Source organism: Rhinichthys klamathensis, unplaced genomic scaffold (assembly GCF_029890125.1).
Source record: "Rhinichthys klamathensis goyatoka isolate OS25496 unplaced genomic scaffold, OSU_Roscu_1.1 h1tg000107l_1, whole genome shotgun sequence".
Taxonomy (NCBI): domain Eukaryota; kingdom Metazoa; phylum Chordata; class Actinopteri; order Cypriniformes; family Leuciscidae; genus Rhinichthys; species Rhinichthys klamathensis.
Genome location: NW_026606645.1, coordinates 1,542,385 through 1,560,016, shown reverse-complemented (window position 1 = coordinate 1,560,016; position 17,632 = coordinate 1,542,385). Strand labels below are relative to the sequence as shown.

The 17,632-nt window shown below is 39.2% G+C and overlaps 2 protein-coding genes across 3 annotated transcripts in view; both read right to left on the bottom strand.

Moving 5' to 3' along the window:
* Positions 1–8,675, bottom strand: part of herc3 (HECT and RLD domain containing E3 ubiquitin protein ligase 3) — a 28,856-nt gene extending 20,181 nt beyond the window's left edge. The window contains exons 1-5 of the mRNA XM_056253567.1: positions 8,552–8,675; positions 6,809–7,131; positions 4,295–4,454; positions 478–554; positions 167–388 (exon numbers count right to left, since the gene is read on the bottom strand). Coding sequence (XP_056109542.1) covers positions 167–388; positions 478–554; positions 4,295–4,454; positions 6,809–7,034 — 685 coding nt within the window. The 5' untranslated portion in view covers positions 7,035–7,131; positions 8,552–8,675. The remainder of the gene's footprint in view (positions 1–166; positions 389–477; positions 555–4,294; positions 4,455–6,808; positions 7,132–8,551) is intronic.
* Positions 8,676–9,766: 1,091 nt separating this feature from the next.
* Positions 9,767–17,632, bottom strand: part of herc56.1 (HECT and RLD domain containing E3 ubiquitin protein ligase 56.1) — a 39,322-nt gene continuing 31,456 nt past the window's right edge. For both annotated transcript variants that reach the window (XM_056253568.1, XM_056253569.1), the window contains exons 19-24: positions 15,046–15,212; positions 11,061–11,121; positions 10,782–10,852; positions 10,432–10,615; positions 10,231–10,333; positions 9,767–10,020 (exon numbers count right to left, since the gene is read on the bottom strand). In XM_056253568.1, the coding sequence (XP_056109543.1) occupies positions 9,809–10,020; positions 10,231–10,333; positions 10,432–10,615; positions 10,782–10,852; positions 11,061–11,121; positions 15,046–15,212 (798 nt within the window). In that variant the 3' untranslated portion in view covers positions 9,767–9,808. The remainder of the gene's footprint in view (positions 10,021–10,230; positions 10,334–10,431; positions 10,616–10,781; positions 10,853–11,060; positions 11,122–15,045; positions 15,213–17,632) is intronic.

Here is a 17,632-nt window from a genome sequence, read left to right as displayed (position 1 = left end):
GTAAAAAACCATAATAGGTCCTCTTTGAATAATATTCCATAGCAAACTAATCCTGGAGCAACCTAAGGTTTGGCGCCTTGCTGAAGGGTATTAAAGTTTCAAGAATCGTCAGTTTCAAGCATTCAATCAAACAACCTTTTGGTTCACAGACGCGCGTGTGTTTTACCTTGCTCGTCATTGAGGCCCAGCTGTCCAGCGCCGTTCTTCCCCCATCCGAACACAGCTCCAGAGAGGGACAAGGCAAAGCTGTGGTCTCCTCCGGCGCTGATGTGAGCCAGTGGGATCCCACACAGAGATTTGAGCGGTTGAGGAGACAGAGTGCTCGGCTCTCCCTTCCCTAAACCCAGCTGCCCACTGGAGTTCTCTCCCCATACGAACAACTGGCCATCTGAGAAGAGGAGGACAGCGGGGATCTTCTGTTACTGACACAGCAGAAGTACAACGGAAAACAAAACGACTGAATTAATCTGCTCTTACCTTTTGAAAGTGCTATACAGTGTTGGTTGCCACACATTACTTGTGAGATTCGATGCTCGCACAACTTTTTAATCAACCTAAATCAATAACAATAAAAAGGAACACAGAAAAAATACATAAACTTATTTAAGACGTCAAGTTCTGGACTACATCTATCAAATTCACCAGGTTAATTAACTATGATGATGATGATGGAGAAGTAATAACCATTCAACATATCATGTGACACGTGGAATGTGATTTTTTCTTTTTCAGTTTCTGCACCAATTGTGGGGGGACATATGTGAAATTCTATGGAATGGATTTAACACTTTGATTATTAATTATTAAATTGCAACTCAATTCAATTAAAATCAAGGATTTTTTAAAACTTCTAAACATAATCATTCCCAATGATTTTATATATATTTTTTTGTATAATAAATCAAAAAGATTTATATTTTTAAAGAGGTACACATCTGTGCAAAAACCACTCCAGAAGGTATTATATAAATAAATATTAATATTCTAGAGGTACTTTGGGCATAACCAATTACAAAAATTCTTTCTACACGGATTGTGGAGATAAATGTGAAATATTCTCTGTAATGGATTTACATTTTTTGATGCATTCCTTAATATAGAATAGAATATTAAATCCGAAAAGAAAAGAAAATCTCAATGTTTTTTCCCCCCATCAAAACAAAAACAATCACACTCAATTATTTTGATGAATTATAAAATAATTATATTTACTTTTTAAATTTTATATTATTATATGTGTTTTAAGAGTTACACATCTGTGCAAATAAGATAGTTGGTGCATCAACACTTTCTCAGCCACTTTTGTTGTCATAAATGAAAAAAAAGGCATATTATTAGGACAGACTTGCAGAATTATGGAAAAGGGTCAAAGGTCCAGTGAATGTTATGCAGCAAATGGCTACATATGGTTAAATTGTCCTGAGAGTACTGCACTGAAAGCATTGTCAAAGTAGGACTGGGCGATATGGCTGAAAACTGTATCACGATATCAGTGTTTCATATCGGTCGATATCGATAATTATTGATTTTTTTATGACCCATTTAAAATAAGGACCAGGAGAAAAAATATATTACAATTAAACTTTTTTTTTTTTTAACTTAACCTTCCTCTTTTTACAATCCCAAGACAGAAATGTCAACACAACCATGGAAAACTCAAATAATTAAAAATGTAAACATAAGTCTAAATTCACAATCAGACCTGCAAACTCCTCAGAGTAAAAAAGGTGACAGTGGCGCGGTGGGACGTAGGTGGTGGGGGTTTGTGATCGTACGTGCCCCCTGCTTGATTTGTTTTGTGATTTTTAATATGCAAATGACACATTTCTGAGCGTGACTTAAAAATCAGCATACTTATCAAAAGTCTTTTTCTGCCAACCAGGAAGTTTGTATCTTACACATGCACTGTATCATAAGAAGTCAGGGCAGAGCACTCGGCTAACGATAAGCCTAACGTTACAGGGATATTCCACCATTTGGGGAATTAAGCTCATTTTCCACCTCCCCTCGAGTAAAACAAATGTTTGTTTACCGTTTAGGAAACCATTCAGCCGATCTCGTGGTCTGGCGGTACCACTTTTACCATAGCTTAACGTAATTCATATTATGACGACAATACTAGGGGTGGAACGGTACACAGAAGTCACGGTTCGGTTCAGACATCACGGTTCGGTACGATTTCGGTAAAATGGAGTGAAAAGCAAAACCGAAATATAGAAGGCATTTTTATAAATGTCTTAAGCCTTGTATTTTTTAAATAAGTTTTATTAATAAAGGCATAGAACCAGTTTATTTATAGTGCACTGATAATAGTTTTATATAATTGGTTTATTAATTAAACTAATAAAAAGATAGATATGAGATATGTTTGGTAATTGTACCTGAATGAATTTAAAATTAATTTGCTATATTTCAGATCAATATATTTGTTTTCCTTAATTTTAATTAACCCTAACTTTATTCTCATCAGAATTATAAATAATTGATTTCCGTATAAAATAATACTACCAACACATTTCATTTTCTTTTTTAATCAATGTGTAACTTAAAAATAAACAGATTAGTGCTATGAGGACAAGAAATTAAAACCAATGCGATATGATGAATGTCCAAAAGATGGAACACACAGGCTGTTTTAAAAAGGGGTTGGATAAATATGTTTTGCTTTTAAAACGGTGTGTGACAGTTGTAGGTTACAGTTTGACAAGAAATACAGTGTGACAAAAGCACAATGTTGTGTTTTATTGCGAGTATAGGCCTACACAAATATAAGTAAACACTTTGCAGACTGAATGATGTCCTGTATTAACAAAATGACGGAGTATGTTTTTATGTCTCCACTGTTCGATCGCGCCCGCGTGTCTGTCTCTCTCGTGCCTCTCTCTCTCTCTCTCGCGCGCACACACACACACACACACACACACTCCAGCATTGCAATCTTGACATCGCAGCCTGTTCATTATGCTGTGTTCACATCAAACGCGAATAGAGCGAATTATCCAATAATGTTTCGCAATTCTAGCCTGCATGGCATGCAGATGAAGGGCACTCATTTTCTGCTTATCAATCGCCGGTTACTGAAGAGGAACCCAGCAGCACGAGACAACGATATGGCGCAACCAAACTGACACGTTACATGATTGCCTGTTAGCGTGTCACACGCGAGTGCCTTTGTTAATGCAACCAAACTTGCTTCGCAATCTTTGGTTTCTTCCGACGAAGAAAAAAATATCGAACGTTTTATCGAACACATTTTTTATTGATATCGATCACGTGTCTATCGCGATACATATCGTTATCGTTTTATCGCCCAGCCCTATGTCAAAGCATATTTAATAAAGAAATTCCTGATTTACTGCCTGGCCAGGAATCTCACAGTCAAACCCCAGTGGTCTTCATCACATCACAAGATGTGAAACCAAATAAATAACCCTCAATTATTAACTCGCTCTGCTTGTATTGTGCTTGTGAAGTTATTCAAATAACTGAGATGACAAGTGATGAATGTCAGGAAATGCTGTTTCATCTGTTGTGGTTTATTCAGCAATACCAGAGCAAACATCCAATCCACAATAAAACAGAATAGCTTTCAGCAATAGCACGTTATAACTATCATTAAGTCTAAAGCCCTGCGGTGAGGAAGGTCCCATGCAGAGACCCCCCTCACGAGCCAATTAAATCCTAATTAGATTACCCTATCTAGAGCAGCCTTTACAATGCAAAGGAAGTCAAATATGAAAAAGCATATCTAACCCAAAAAAGGATGTAATTGTTAATGTGGTTTAAAATGCATTCACACTGACTGGAATCAAAATAACAGGAAACACTGTTTGAATGTTTTCATGTTTGAAACTTGAGAAATTGGTTCTCATGCAGAGCCGACAAAAACAAGATGTGCATTGAAGGGATAGATCACACACAAATTTGAATTCCTTTATCATTCACTCACTCTTCATGCCATCCTCGGTGTATATATGGATAACAGAGATAAAAATCTTTGTTTGTGTTTAAATGAAGAAAAAGTCATATGCATCAGGGATGGCATGAGGGTGAGTAAACGATGAGAGAATTTTCATTTTCAGGGAGTATCCCTTTAATTTGCAGAACACCATATTAATACAAATTTCAAGAAAAGTTTTTTTTTTTTTTTTTTTTAAGATAACTGATTTCGACATAATGCATGCGCTTCACAGTCACAGTGGACTTTATATCACAGGTGTTTTAATCGGACTGCTCACATTTATAATTTTATGAAACATTTCTGAAAACTTTGCATTTAAAAGTGATGTTTTACCTGGGCACCCGGACCGCCTCTTCAGCCGTACCCAGCCCGAGCTGCCCTCCTTCTCCGGCCCCCCAGGCGAACACCTGCCCCTGCTCATTCACCGCCAGAGAGTGAGACTGACCACACGACACGCCGGATATCTTCTGAGCGTCCAGAGCTCCGACCAGCTCTATGAGAACACACACACACATACAAAGCCATTAGATGGAAACATCACACTCCGGCCTTGATGCTTGCGTAGACATCACTCATATCCCGTCTACAGATTTGCGGCGGGTACTGCTAGATTTGTTTTGTGCAGCAAAAGGTTTGTGATGGCTATATTATTTTTGACAGATTAAAATAGTAGATTTCCCTGTACACTATACCATTCAAAAGTAATTTTTTTTTTTTTTAAATTATACTTTTATTCAAGCAAGGACGCATTAAATTGATCAAAAGTGACTTTATAATGTAACAAAAGTTTTCTTTTCAAATAAATGCTGTTCTTTAGAACTTTCTATTCATCAAATAATCCTGAAATTAAGGATTTCCACAAAAATATTAAGCAGCAACTGTTTTCAACATTGATAATAATCAGAAATGTTTCTTGAGCAGCAAATCTTCATATTAGAGTGATTTCTGAAGGATCATGTGACACTGAAGACTGGAGTAATGATGCTGAAAATTCAGCTTTGCATCACATATATATCAATATTACTGTTTTTACTGTATTTTTGATCAAATAAATGCAGCCTTGGTGAGTAGACTTCTTTCAAAAATATATATTTTTTTTAAACTTACTGACCCCAAACTTTTGAACAGTAGTGTATATTCAGAGTGAAACCAAAAGAAGACACCTACTGTAAGTGACCAGTCACAATGTTGGTTTGTGTGGCATCAAAACAATGTCACATGTAATCTTTCATCATCTCATCAAGATGAACAATACAGCACTGGCTTAAAGGAAACCGAAAAACAAAACAAAAAAATCCCCTTTGGCATGAGAATGTGGTAAGATGAAACTGAATGCCTAATAAACCAAAACAGCATAAAAAAAAACTAAAAAAAAACTTTAATTCTTTCTAATTCTTTCATTGAAGCTGCAAAAAAAAAAGAATAATTGCTCAAAATCTGTTAAGAATTGTATGCTTTACACAGTAAATATTAGCAACACTAATAAAGAACAAAACGTCACCAGAATGCATTTCTACAATCCGACCCTTTTAGAAACAGAATATTGTTTGGTTATTTTCTGATTTATCATTTTGGACACTAGTTTCTTGTCTTCTTTTACACGTCTCTCATACCAACAGGGCCTTGTATTGAACAAACGGTGCGATCTCATTAGCACAGACATGTGAGAGACCGTCTGCTGCTTGGAATTGTTTTCTTATTAACCGGATTAGCAACCCTGGACTGGTGAGCCCCAATGCATGCTGGATGAAACAAGATCTGCTGTCATCATTGACTGTTAATACACTGTAACACAATAATCATAATAGTAGCATGATCAAGCAAGCAGTGTTTTACTATATCCAGGCCACATCATTAGGTTGTTGCCTCATTTCTGAGAATAATGTCAATTTCGATTTTAGGTGTGTGCCAAAATATGATGTGGTTACATGGCATTTCGCACATTAAAAGACATGGGACATAAAACCTCAGCAGGAACATGAGAAATTAATGATATTTAAATGCAAAGTGCTACATTCATTAAAAAAGGCAAAGATGTGCAAAGACCGTAAAACCTTTATTACATCAATTATTATGGCATTGCATGAAAAGAAACCTTACATAACGCAAATATAGGCGTGTTCTGAAAAAAAATTGAGAATCTGAATGTTCATATCTAATTGTTGGGGCTAAGCACGTCCCGAAATATCATATTTTTTTTTTTTTATAGTTTTCAAGCATAATAAATAGGTTTTAAATGTTCCAATAAAATATCTGTGTGGAATAACAGGTGTGTGGTGTGAATATTCTAATCTAATTTTTTAGCATCATCATCAAATTCTGAACATACGCACATCTGGAGCGTCAGTGCCATGTTCCATACTGTATGTTCAAATTGAATGTATGAATTGTTGGGGCATAATAAATGCGTCCTGAAATATCATATCACATTTCTGAAAACATACTGTATATGTATTCCGAACATTCGACTTTTTAAAAGTTTGAATGGAATTCTGGAGCATGTTCCATGCCATATGTTCGAAATGAGTTAATGGTTAATCCTTCTGAACATTAGAATTACATTGTGAAGCATTACAAATAGGTTATAAATGTCTGAATCTAATTTCTGTGAAACAGTAGGCATGGTACGAATATTCAAATCGAATTTTTGAGCATGACCAACAAATTCCAAATGCCCAAATCTAATTGTTTGGCATGTTATATAATATAAATCTTTTGGAGAGACATGCGCATTCTGAACATTTTACTTTTTTTGCGCAATACTGGCGCGTTCTGAAAGTTTGATACAAATACTGGAGCATCGCTTTCATGATCCACGCATGTTCAAATTCTGCTTATGTCAGTTACCTGGCCTGCATCCTCGCTTGTCATGGCCCAGCTGACCGCTGCTGTTGGAGCCACAGGTGTACACGCTCCCATCATGCAACAGGAAGAGCGAGTGTTGGCTGCCGCATGCCACATCTTTAAGACCCCTCCCATCAAACATGCAACAGCTCCTCGGCTCGAAGAAAGAAGCCTCTGACGCACCGATGCCCAGCTGACCCGAGACACTGCTTCCCCAGCACAGCATCATGATTCACACATAAAGAGAGAGACAGATGGAAGGATCCGGAATAAGGGAGAGCTCCTAGGCTGTGCCGCCTTGCCGCCTCCGCCTGTAAATGACGGATCTGGAACAGAAGAAAAAGTCTGGCATTAGAGACTTTGGAAGCAAATAGGTGAGAACTCAGTAGAAGAGAAGGGAAGAGGTCACACCCTATTCCTGTAAACGACAGCTGGTGTGGGCGGCCAGATACTTGAGACAAGAATGCAGATCGTGAACATAGATTTGCAAATCCAATTGTCCGAATGTCTACCGAATCATCACAATTGGCTTTTTTCACTATGTGGAATGTACTAATATGTACTAATAAAAGTGGGCATTTATAGACATAAATAGGGGACAGTTATTATTTGACTAAACCCACCTACACGCATAAAGTACATACTGGGAAGAGTGAGGTATATAAAAATACTAGAGATATAAAATCAATAATGAATGTAAAAAATAATTTTTTTGCACTTGGCACGTTCCAAAAGTTTGAATCACAATTCTGGAGTCTGTGTCATGTTCCATTTTCGTTCAAATTAAAGATAAATTCTAATTGAAAGTTCAAATTTATGGGTCAGACTGAACGTCATTTCTGCTGAATCATAGGCATGTTCTGAACATTCAAATTGAAATTTTGAGTATCAACAACACATTTCGAACGTTCAAATCTTACTGGGGCATCATAAACCTGTCTCGAAATATCATATTAAATATGACCTTACATTAAATTTGAAGAGATATACGATTTTATACATGTGCTAAAATTTGTGTTATGTGTTAAAGTTTGAAACGAATTCTAGAACAACACTGTCATGATCCAAGCTGCACGTTTAATATGAATTTATGGAAAAGGTACGTTCTGGACATTAGAATACATTTGTGGAGCATTATAAATGGGTTCCGAACATTCGAATCTAATGTCCGGGGGAATCATACGCGTGTTCTGAACATTCGAAACACATTTTTGAGCATCATCAACAAATCTCGCACCTTCGAATCTAAATGTTAGGGCATCTAGGCGCGTTCCGAAATATGTTATTAAAATGTTGGGCGTTCCGAACGTTCGACTTTTTACGTATTACTGGTGCGATTTATGGGCGTCAACAATGCATTTCGAACGTTTTAATCCAAATTGCCTATAATGTCTAGAACTGCTCTCTAGGTTGGTAGCTCACTCACAACTAGGTTTAGAAACACAGCTGATATCTCCATATGTGGGTCCAATATGAGGTCGGCCTGTAAGAACAATCCTGACATATTTCAGTTTCATGTAAGTCAAAACAAGCTATAGTTCATTTACTGCAGACATTAATGCTTAAACATCTGACCAGACTGCCTATGCGTTAAATACTGTACCTCAATACTAATATTCAGGATGATGTCAGAACAAACGCAGCGCACTGCCACTCATGAAACTCTCATTTTCTATCACGCAAATGCAATTGTCTATCTGACTCAAGTCAAAAACAAACATGTTCTAAGGTAGCAGATAGTGTTACCTGGTAAAATGCATTTCGTCTCCTCTTTATTTGACCGTATGTTACTGAAATGGTTTCAGTTTAATGGTTCCGACAAAAACAAGGAAGTTACGACTCAGATTACGGAGTCACTGATGATCACGTGACTCCTGTCAACCAGCTGTAATTGCGCTGGAGTCAATGGAGGGCGACACTGAGTACAGTTTTGTCATTTTGTACATGTGTCACTGATGTGTAATTTATTTTTATTGTTTATTAAACATGCAGTGTAGAAGTGCAGTGCCATGCCACTGATATTAAACATAATAATATACTACAATATATCTATTATTAGATTTTTGCAGAGTATTTATTTATTATTTTGTTGATATGCTTCTTAGTTTTAAATTTTTTTTTTTTTTTTTTTTTTACAACATATTCTCTTTAACTTTTTGCCCCAGTCTTAGATGTTCTTTATAAAGATTTTATATTTATAGACTTTAGTTTACTACCGGTATACTATTTTTTTAATTAGTCCAACATTTAGCTTGGTCCTTTGTTGTTATTTAAGCCTGACCGGCAAGAAAAAATCTGTTGGATAAATGTAAATATTTCATTGCTATAATATTGGTTTGTAAAAATAAACAAACTAACAAACATCTTATTATTAAGACATGTTTATTTGAATTAAGTTCATAAATGCAACACGTTACATAGCATTTGGAAAAGAAACCTCTCCACTCTGGTGTCAAAGTACTGTAAACAGAAACTCTTGCCAACAGAAATCTTCATCTGTTTGCGGATATAAATGTAAACTTTATAAACACACACACACATACAACAGCAGGAATGATTGTCGAACATGGGCTGTTACAAACCCAGCGATTCCACCATCTCACGTTTCCTCCATTTACATAATTTATGTGATTCATGTAATTCATAACTTAATGTGACAAGACAAGAAACATTAACATAACTTTTACCCCACATTAAATTAAGGCATAAAATTAGGCGTGAGTGCATATTTAAAAAAAAAATATATATTTGCAAATAGTTTCTTTCTAACTTCTAGTTCTTTAAGATTTCTTCTTATTTTTCTTTTTTCCCTTATATCCCTTTAAATAATTAAATACCCCATCTGAAAATGGTTTGCCCCCCCCCCCCCCCCCCTCCCTCCCTCCCCTCCCCCTCCCTCCCCTCCCCTCCCCTCCTCAAGACATGGTAAAAGCCTTAATCAAGGATCAAGTATCAAGTTATTAGATCTGTGATTTGTGTCCGGATGATCTCAGAACTCCAGTCTCACTCTTCCCAGAACCCCCTCTTGTGGTTGATGGCCTCAATGACTTTAGTCCTGAGTGTTTCCTTGTTCTGATAAACAGGAAGATACAACAGAGCATGGCAGGTGAGGGCTTCTGGTAGATGATCCTGAGTAAACTTGAACAGATCTCCCACTCTCATCTTCACCGCACTCATACCCAGAATGGGCACTTTCTCAAACCCTGTTATGAACACTTCAGAGAGGAAAACAGGAGAGATTTATTTGAAAGCACTCTGAATGTGTTCTGGCAAACAAGACAAAGTCACAACCTGAAAAGCATAGGAGCAGCCAGAGTAGATGCAAAATAAATTTGATTTCTTAAATTAGATCTCATTTCGACAAATGACATTTTCAGTTATTGCTATACATAACTACAGCACCATATAATCACTAGTGAACTTACATAGAAAGCCCTTCTTCTCATTTGGTGTCAGTTCATCAAACACCTCCCAGAATGAGATGATGGTTGGATGCTTAGCATGAAATGATCCTTCATATGTGGTGTTCTAATGATCAAAATATATATTTAGTCAGTATTTACTTGCTCACAAGGTCAAGAGCATAGTAGTTTTGACTTTTGTTTGACATTTGTGTTATGGTGGACCTTTTTGAGGACGTCCCAGTCATATTCCTCATTGCCCACCAGAACTCCTCTCAGCTCCTCTGGCTCAAACATCTCCACCAAGCATCGGTCACACGCACTGAAGAAGCCTCTCTTGAACTCTTCAAACACTTCCTTTACTGATTTATTCAGGATATAATCCACATACTTGTCCACAAAATCCGTTCTGTTGCAGAAATTATATTCAAAAAAGTTTTGCATCTTACTAAGATTATCAAATATTATCCTACATCCAAGATTAAAGTTAAGCAAAAAGAATACAATGTTTTAGTGACAGGGTAACGTATTTCAGTAAAATTTTAACCCTGAAATTAAAAATTAAAAACCCTGACCTGTTATTATTTGTGACAACTTTTCCTGGCTCAGCTGGATCCAGTTCAACTTCGGTTCCATCCCATACAATCTTATGTACGACGATTAAAAAAACTGTTATTTTTAAATAATATTGGGTATCATTTACATTTTACAAACTTTGTGTCCAGACAATTTTGTGAATGAATTCAGCGTATACATTTGAATAATCCACACAATTATGAATGCAATTATGAATAAAGTAATGAGACCCAATGTCTTTAAAAACTACATTACTTCACATGACAACACAAACTAACCGTGAAGTTCATGTCCATTTCCTTAACATCATCGCTGTAGTCCAGGATGTACCGCAAACTCCTGAGAACATCATGTTTCAGATTCATTAAACAATGTTACTCAATGATAGATAGCAGCGCATACATAGAACATGGACATACATTTTACCAGTCATTATACAACAACCAAGAGAATCAAGACAACATTGGGTCTCATTCATGTAACACGAGCAGAACGAATTTCTGTGTAAATCGTGTGTAAAGTGGTTCTGGCGTGAATTTTCGGATTCATTAAAATGTTCGTATTTTCCAAATGTTAGTTGGTACACAAGAAATCTACACCTGCTCCCAGCCACACGTAAATAGTGCGCTTAACACCCGAACGTTTTGCTCATTAATAAGGCTGCATTTTAATTCACCTTAATCGGGTACATATTTGCACAGCATTTTGAAAAAATATTATATATAGTAATTACATACGGTTTTTCTTATTATGAGAGCCAGTAATAGCATCTGCGATGGTGGTCCTTCTCCAGTTTGAATACTATTTTTCCGAAGTGAACTAATTCGTTTTTTACTCTCAATTAATGTCGAACCATTTTCTTCTCTCTCTGGCAATGTTCGATTAACAGATGAAACTCCATTAACTGCATTTTTTAGGACCCGATACGCCACTATGTACGCTTGAAAATAAAATGTGGCGTTTTGAATGAACTTCTGATAATAAAACTTCAATTTCTGCAGCTGAGATTTTTTTTTTTCATTCGCATTCATGTCATAATATGATGCCCATATATTCATCATCTGAGGGGAGAAATCAAGACTCTCACCAAGCAGTTCAAAAGAGCCCTTGCTGATGAAAGGGAAGGCATCAAGGACCTGACGAGTCAACTCCGGGAGCGCCTCTGTAGACTCCGAAAAGCAGAAAGCACTCGGAAGAAGAGGAAGGACAGGGGGAACAAAAGATCCCAGTTCACCAAAGACCCCTTCCGATTCACCAGAACACTTCTGGGTGAAGCAAAATCTGGAAGGCTGACCAGCCCAAGAGGAGATGTGGAGGCGTTTTTGAGGGAGACCCACAATGACACCTCGAGAAACCAGGCCCTTGACGCCAACCCAAGCATCAACAGTATAAAGACCCCGGAAAAAGAGCTCAACATCAGTGAACCATCCTGGAAGGAAGTCCAAGAGGTGGTGAAGAAGGCCAGAACAGGGTCTGCCCCTGGCCCAAGCTGTATACCCTACAAGGTAAATAAGAAATGCCCAATGCTCCTCCGGAGGCTGTGGAAGCTGTTCCGGAGGATTTGGAAAAAGGGTACCATTCCGTCAGGCTGGAAGAAGGCGGAAGGCTGTTTTGTGCCAAAGGAAGTGAACTCCTCAACCATTGAGCAATTCAGAACAATCTCACTGCTAAGTGTAGAAGGCAAGATCTTCTTTTCGGTACTGGCCAAGAGGATGACCTCGTACATGACAGAGAATGGATACATCAACACTGCTATTCAGAAAGGTGGAATTCCAGGCTTCTCTGGATGCCTGGAACACACCGGAGTTCTCAGTCAGATGATCCGTGAGGCTAAAGCCAGCAAGGGCAACCTGACTGTTGTCTGGCTGGACTTGGCCAATGCTTATGGATCAATCCCTCACGCCCTCATTCATGCAGCATTAGACCACTACCACATTCCGCAGCTCATCAAGAGAATGATCACCAGCTACTTTGGTGGAATCCAGCTACGATTCAACGCGGCCCATTTTACAACTCAGTGGCAAAGCCTAGAAAAGGGTATCGTAACTGGCTGTACAATCTCCCCCATCCTCTTCGTCATGGGAATGAATCTCCTAATAACAGCTGCGGAGAAGGAAGCCCGGGGTCCAAAAATGGAGTCAGGCATCCGACAACCCCCAATAAGAGGTTACATGGACGACCTTACCGTGACGACCACAACCCATGTGGAGGCGAGGTGGGTGCTAACTGTTCTGGACCACATGGCAACATGGGCCAGAATGAAGTTTAAGCCAAAGAAATCCAGGAGTTTGGTGATCAGGAACGGGAAGTTGACCAACAGGTTCAAGCTGCATGTGCAAGGGGAAGTGATTCCATCGATAGAGGAGAATCCAATCAAGTGCCTCGGAAAGTGGTTTGATGACTCACTAACTGACAGGAACAACAAAGCGAGTACGGAAAAGCAGATGGAGGAATGGCTGAGGATGATTGAAAAATCAGGGCTCCCTGGGAAGTTTAAGGCTTGGCTCTATCAGCACGGACTGTTGCCAAGACTCATGTGGCTGTTGACTGTGTATGAGGTCCCGATGACATGCGTTGAAGGAATGGAGAGGAAGATTAATAAGTACCTCCGGAAATGGTTGGGGATCCCTCCAAGCTTCACTGCAGTAGGCCTCTATATAAGATCAGGGCAGCTCCAACTTCCTCTGTCATCTGTGGTTGAGGAATTCAAAGTTGCAAAGTGCAGAGTCGTAATGACATTCAGAGACTCACAGGATGAACAAGTCAGACATGCAGGCGTCATTACAAGATCAGGTCGCAAGTGGGCAGCTGATTCATCTGTTGCACAAGCTGAAAGCATGTTGAAGCTACGGGATATCATTGGAGCGCCATGCACAGGAAGACAGGGTCTTGGAACCTCCCATTTCCAACAGTGGAGGAAGGCAGGAACCAGTGAAAGAAGAGCCATGATTCAAGAGGAGGTACGGAACCTGGAAGAGGAAGGACGAAGGTCAAGGGCAGTGGACCTAGCTTCCCAAGGAGCCTGGACCAAATGGGATCTTCCCAAGAGGAAGATTACCTGGGCGGACCTTTGGAGACTGGAGCCGTTCCGCATCTCCTTCCTGCTGAGATCAGTGTATGACACACTGCCAACCCCAACAAACTTGCACAAGTGGGGTATGAGAGAGGACCCATTGTGCAAGCTTTGTGGGGAGAGGGGCACCATGGCACACATCCTGTCCGGGTGTAAAAAAGCACTCACCCAGGGAAGGTACAGGTGGCGCCACGACAGGGTGCTCATGACACTCGCCAACACCTTAGAGCAGGAGAGGAAAAAGAAACGCCAACCACTTCGGAAAACAACATCAATCCAGTTTGTAAGGGAGGGGGAAAAGCCATCAACCACAGTAACAACAAGAGCCAGTCTGCTACAAAAGGCCCAATCATGGGAAATGAAGGTCGACCTGGGAGGAAGGCTGCAGTTCCCCCAGTTCGTCCAGACAACTCTGAGGCCGGATGTGGTACTGTGGTCTGAAGAGGGAAAAAAGATCATCCTCATAGAACTTACAGTCCCATGGGAAGAGGGTTGTGAACAGGCCTTTGAACGGAAGAAAGCCAAATACCAAAACCTGCAGCACGACTGCAGGGGGAAAGGCTGGCAGGCTTGGCTGTTCCCGGTCGAAGTTGGCTGTAGATGATTCCCTGCTCAGTCAGTGTGGAGAATGCTCACAGCCATTGGAATAACAGGGAAAGAGAGGAAGGCAGCAGCTCGCAGGATGGGGGAGGCAGCGGAAAGAGCCTCTTGCTGGTTATGGAGCAGGAGGGAGGAGTTGAGCTGGAAGCCTGGAGGGGAAGATGGGCAGTGATCTGGCCACCACTGCCGACCCACCATCGGGAGGGTGTTGCGGATAAGGGTTGAAACACCCAATGAACGATGGGTACCGCCTGATGACATCAACCCCTCCAGGCCAAGGCTACATTCACTTAAGGTGAATGAAGGTGAGAAGCATTTCCGGATGTATTTGTAACTTAGTTGTCAGTCGGATTTAATGGGCGGGATTTATGGTTATTGAGAATGAACGTGCACGCGCATCCCATTTACGACTGATTGGAATTCATTAACACACACACACATTTCACTATCACATCTGACGTTTACGAAGTATTTGTGAATCAGGAGAAGAGTTTTCGGGAAGGTCTCTTTACGCGCAAATCACTCGCATATTTACTCGTATATTTACGAATGTTTCATGAATGAGACCCATTGATTGTAAAAACACTCACTTGCCAAGAACCGGACTGAACTCTATCAAGTCTTCAAGACATGGTTTGACATTGAGAAGCTTCTTGAACAAAGCTAACGGAAAAGGCAGATTCACTACAGAGTTGTTGTTGAAGGCCAAGCCACACAGAATCCCAAACAGGAAGTACTTCTCCTTCTTCACGCGGATCTGGTGCATGTGGGACAATAAGAGGTTAAAGCCAAAGAGAACAATAATAACAATGTATAAATAAATGGAAAAAACACAAAAGAGACATTAGGTTCACACAGGAAGCATTTTCCATTCTACTCTGCAACTTTTCCATTGGTTTCCATGTAAACATGCGCTAGATTGATGATTTTGACCGTTGCGCTATGTCTGATGTCTTTTGTGGCATCTAGCGTAGCGCATGACACAGCACTATAAATAACTTTTTTTTTTAAAGAAGAAAAAAAGACCCCCATTCCACTGTCCACGCCTCACATTCTTTCAAAGGAATAACATGTTCTGTGAGATTAGCCCCTTAAGCCAGGTTCACATTGTACGATTTTGGCCACAATTTGACCATCTGAGACAAATGTTTAGAATCCTAAAAGTTTCTTAGGCCAAAATCTGAAGTCTTCGAGAGTTAGTTTGACATGTTCACAGACAGCCTATAATGACCATTGCGATCAAATTTTACCTCCGACACAATTCTGGCAGTGTCAGAAGTTTTGACGCACAGCTCTGTAGTGTGACTTATACGTCAAATCATAACCAATAGGAGCGCCAAACCTGATAAGTGAGACGCACACACCATCTTTATTTATGTTTTTCAGTTTACTTTTCAAGAGAAGCCATGATCACATTAGAGATTGTATTTGTTTGGTAGACACCCGCATATAAATGCAGCTCACAAACACCAGACTTGTCACGGATTGATGATATAAAACTTCATAAGAGTCTTCTTGGTTGCGTCCGTTTCAACGTTTCTTGACTGCTGTACAGTCTGACACAAAATTTACTTTTATATGGTGTCTGAACACAGATTTGTGTCCACATTGGGTCTCATTCATGAAACACGAGCAGAACGAATTTTTGTGTAAATCGTGTGTAAAGTGGTTCTGGCGTAAATTTTCGGATTCATTAAAATGTTCGTATTTTCCAAATGTTAGTTGGTACACAAGAAATCTACACCTGCTCCCAGCCACCTGTAAATAGTGCGCTTAACACCCGAACGTTTTGCTCATTAATAAGGCTGCATTTTAATTCACCTTAATCGGGTACATATTTGCACAGCATTTTGAAAAAATGACGAGTGAGATTTGTTGACGGGGGGGGGGGGGGCGGTCTCGCTCGCGCAAGGTCTCTCGCTCGCTCTACGCGGTTTGGAGCACAATCTCTGTCTCGCATGCACGCTCGCTCTAGATAACGGGAGATTTTTAACGAATTTGCGGTATAACTAGTCGATCACGAGTGGCTCAACAGGTAGATATATAGATAAACTCATCTTCCAGGCATTTGACCGCCCTTGTTGACACTTCAGCGTGAGAAATCGGGAGTGTGGCGTGTGAGCGTGTGAAACCAATCAAATGCGGGTGTCTCACGGCCAATGCGTGAGAGTTGGCAGCTATGTGAATGATTCAGCGTTTTGACCTAATCGCTCGAGTCAAAGATTCAATTAACCTTACCCATTATTAAACCGCCTCATTCTGAATCAATCAGCCGTTTGAACGAATCGTTTGAATGAATGACTCAATGACTCGCTCATTAAGACGGCCGCCTGCCGCTTCTACTGGCGGTTTAGTTTCAAAGTATCATTCTTTTCAACATTCCTTATTTGTATATTCAAAAAATATTCAAAACAATCTCATAATCTCATTTAACACAGTTTTAATTTTTCAATGTAAATTATTAAATTTGATTGGTAACAGCCTTGTCTTATTATTTTAATTGAATGTATTGATAAAATGTAAGAATTTGAAATGAAATTTAGAGCATACCAGTACATTAAATAAAATTAGGGGGAAAATGCCCTTTATAAAGGTACAAAAAATTATTCCGATAAGAGTGTTTTCAAAAATGAAACATTGACAATTTAAGTTTAAAGGTAGTAGGCTAAAGCCTCTGTTTAGGCTATAAAGGAAATGTAATTTTGCCAAAAGAAGAACTTTTAATTTAAATAAATGTTAATTTTAAATCAGCCTACTTCAGTGTGATATGTTACCATATTATCATGCTTAATTGAATAATTGTAATGTGATGATCAGATGCAGATATCTAAATCAAAGAATATGGGTGGTTGGCGGGTGGATTATTTTTTATTTTTAACAACAGATTCGAGTGACTCAAAGTGCACCAGATTAATGAATTTATCTTTAAAATGTACAAATTTTTCTCACGGGGGGCAGGACCCCGGACCCCGATTTTACCACCTCCGCCTCATTTTGAGCCAGGAAAAACCCTGTATTGGCTATTGTTAAAAGGAGATCTGTGTTTTATGTTGTTGGAAAAGGGAAAGAGAATCAGTCCTGTACATGACTGTTTTAGGCCTGTAATTGATTGATGATTGAGGTAATGAATAGTAGTAGGTCTGTAATTTGTGTGAAAATATTTTTGAAGAATTGAAG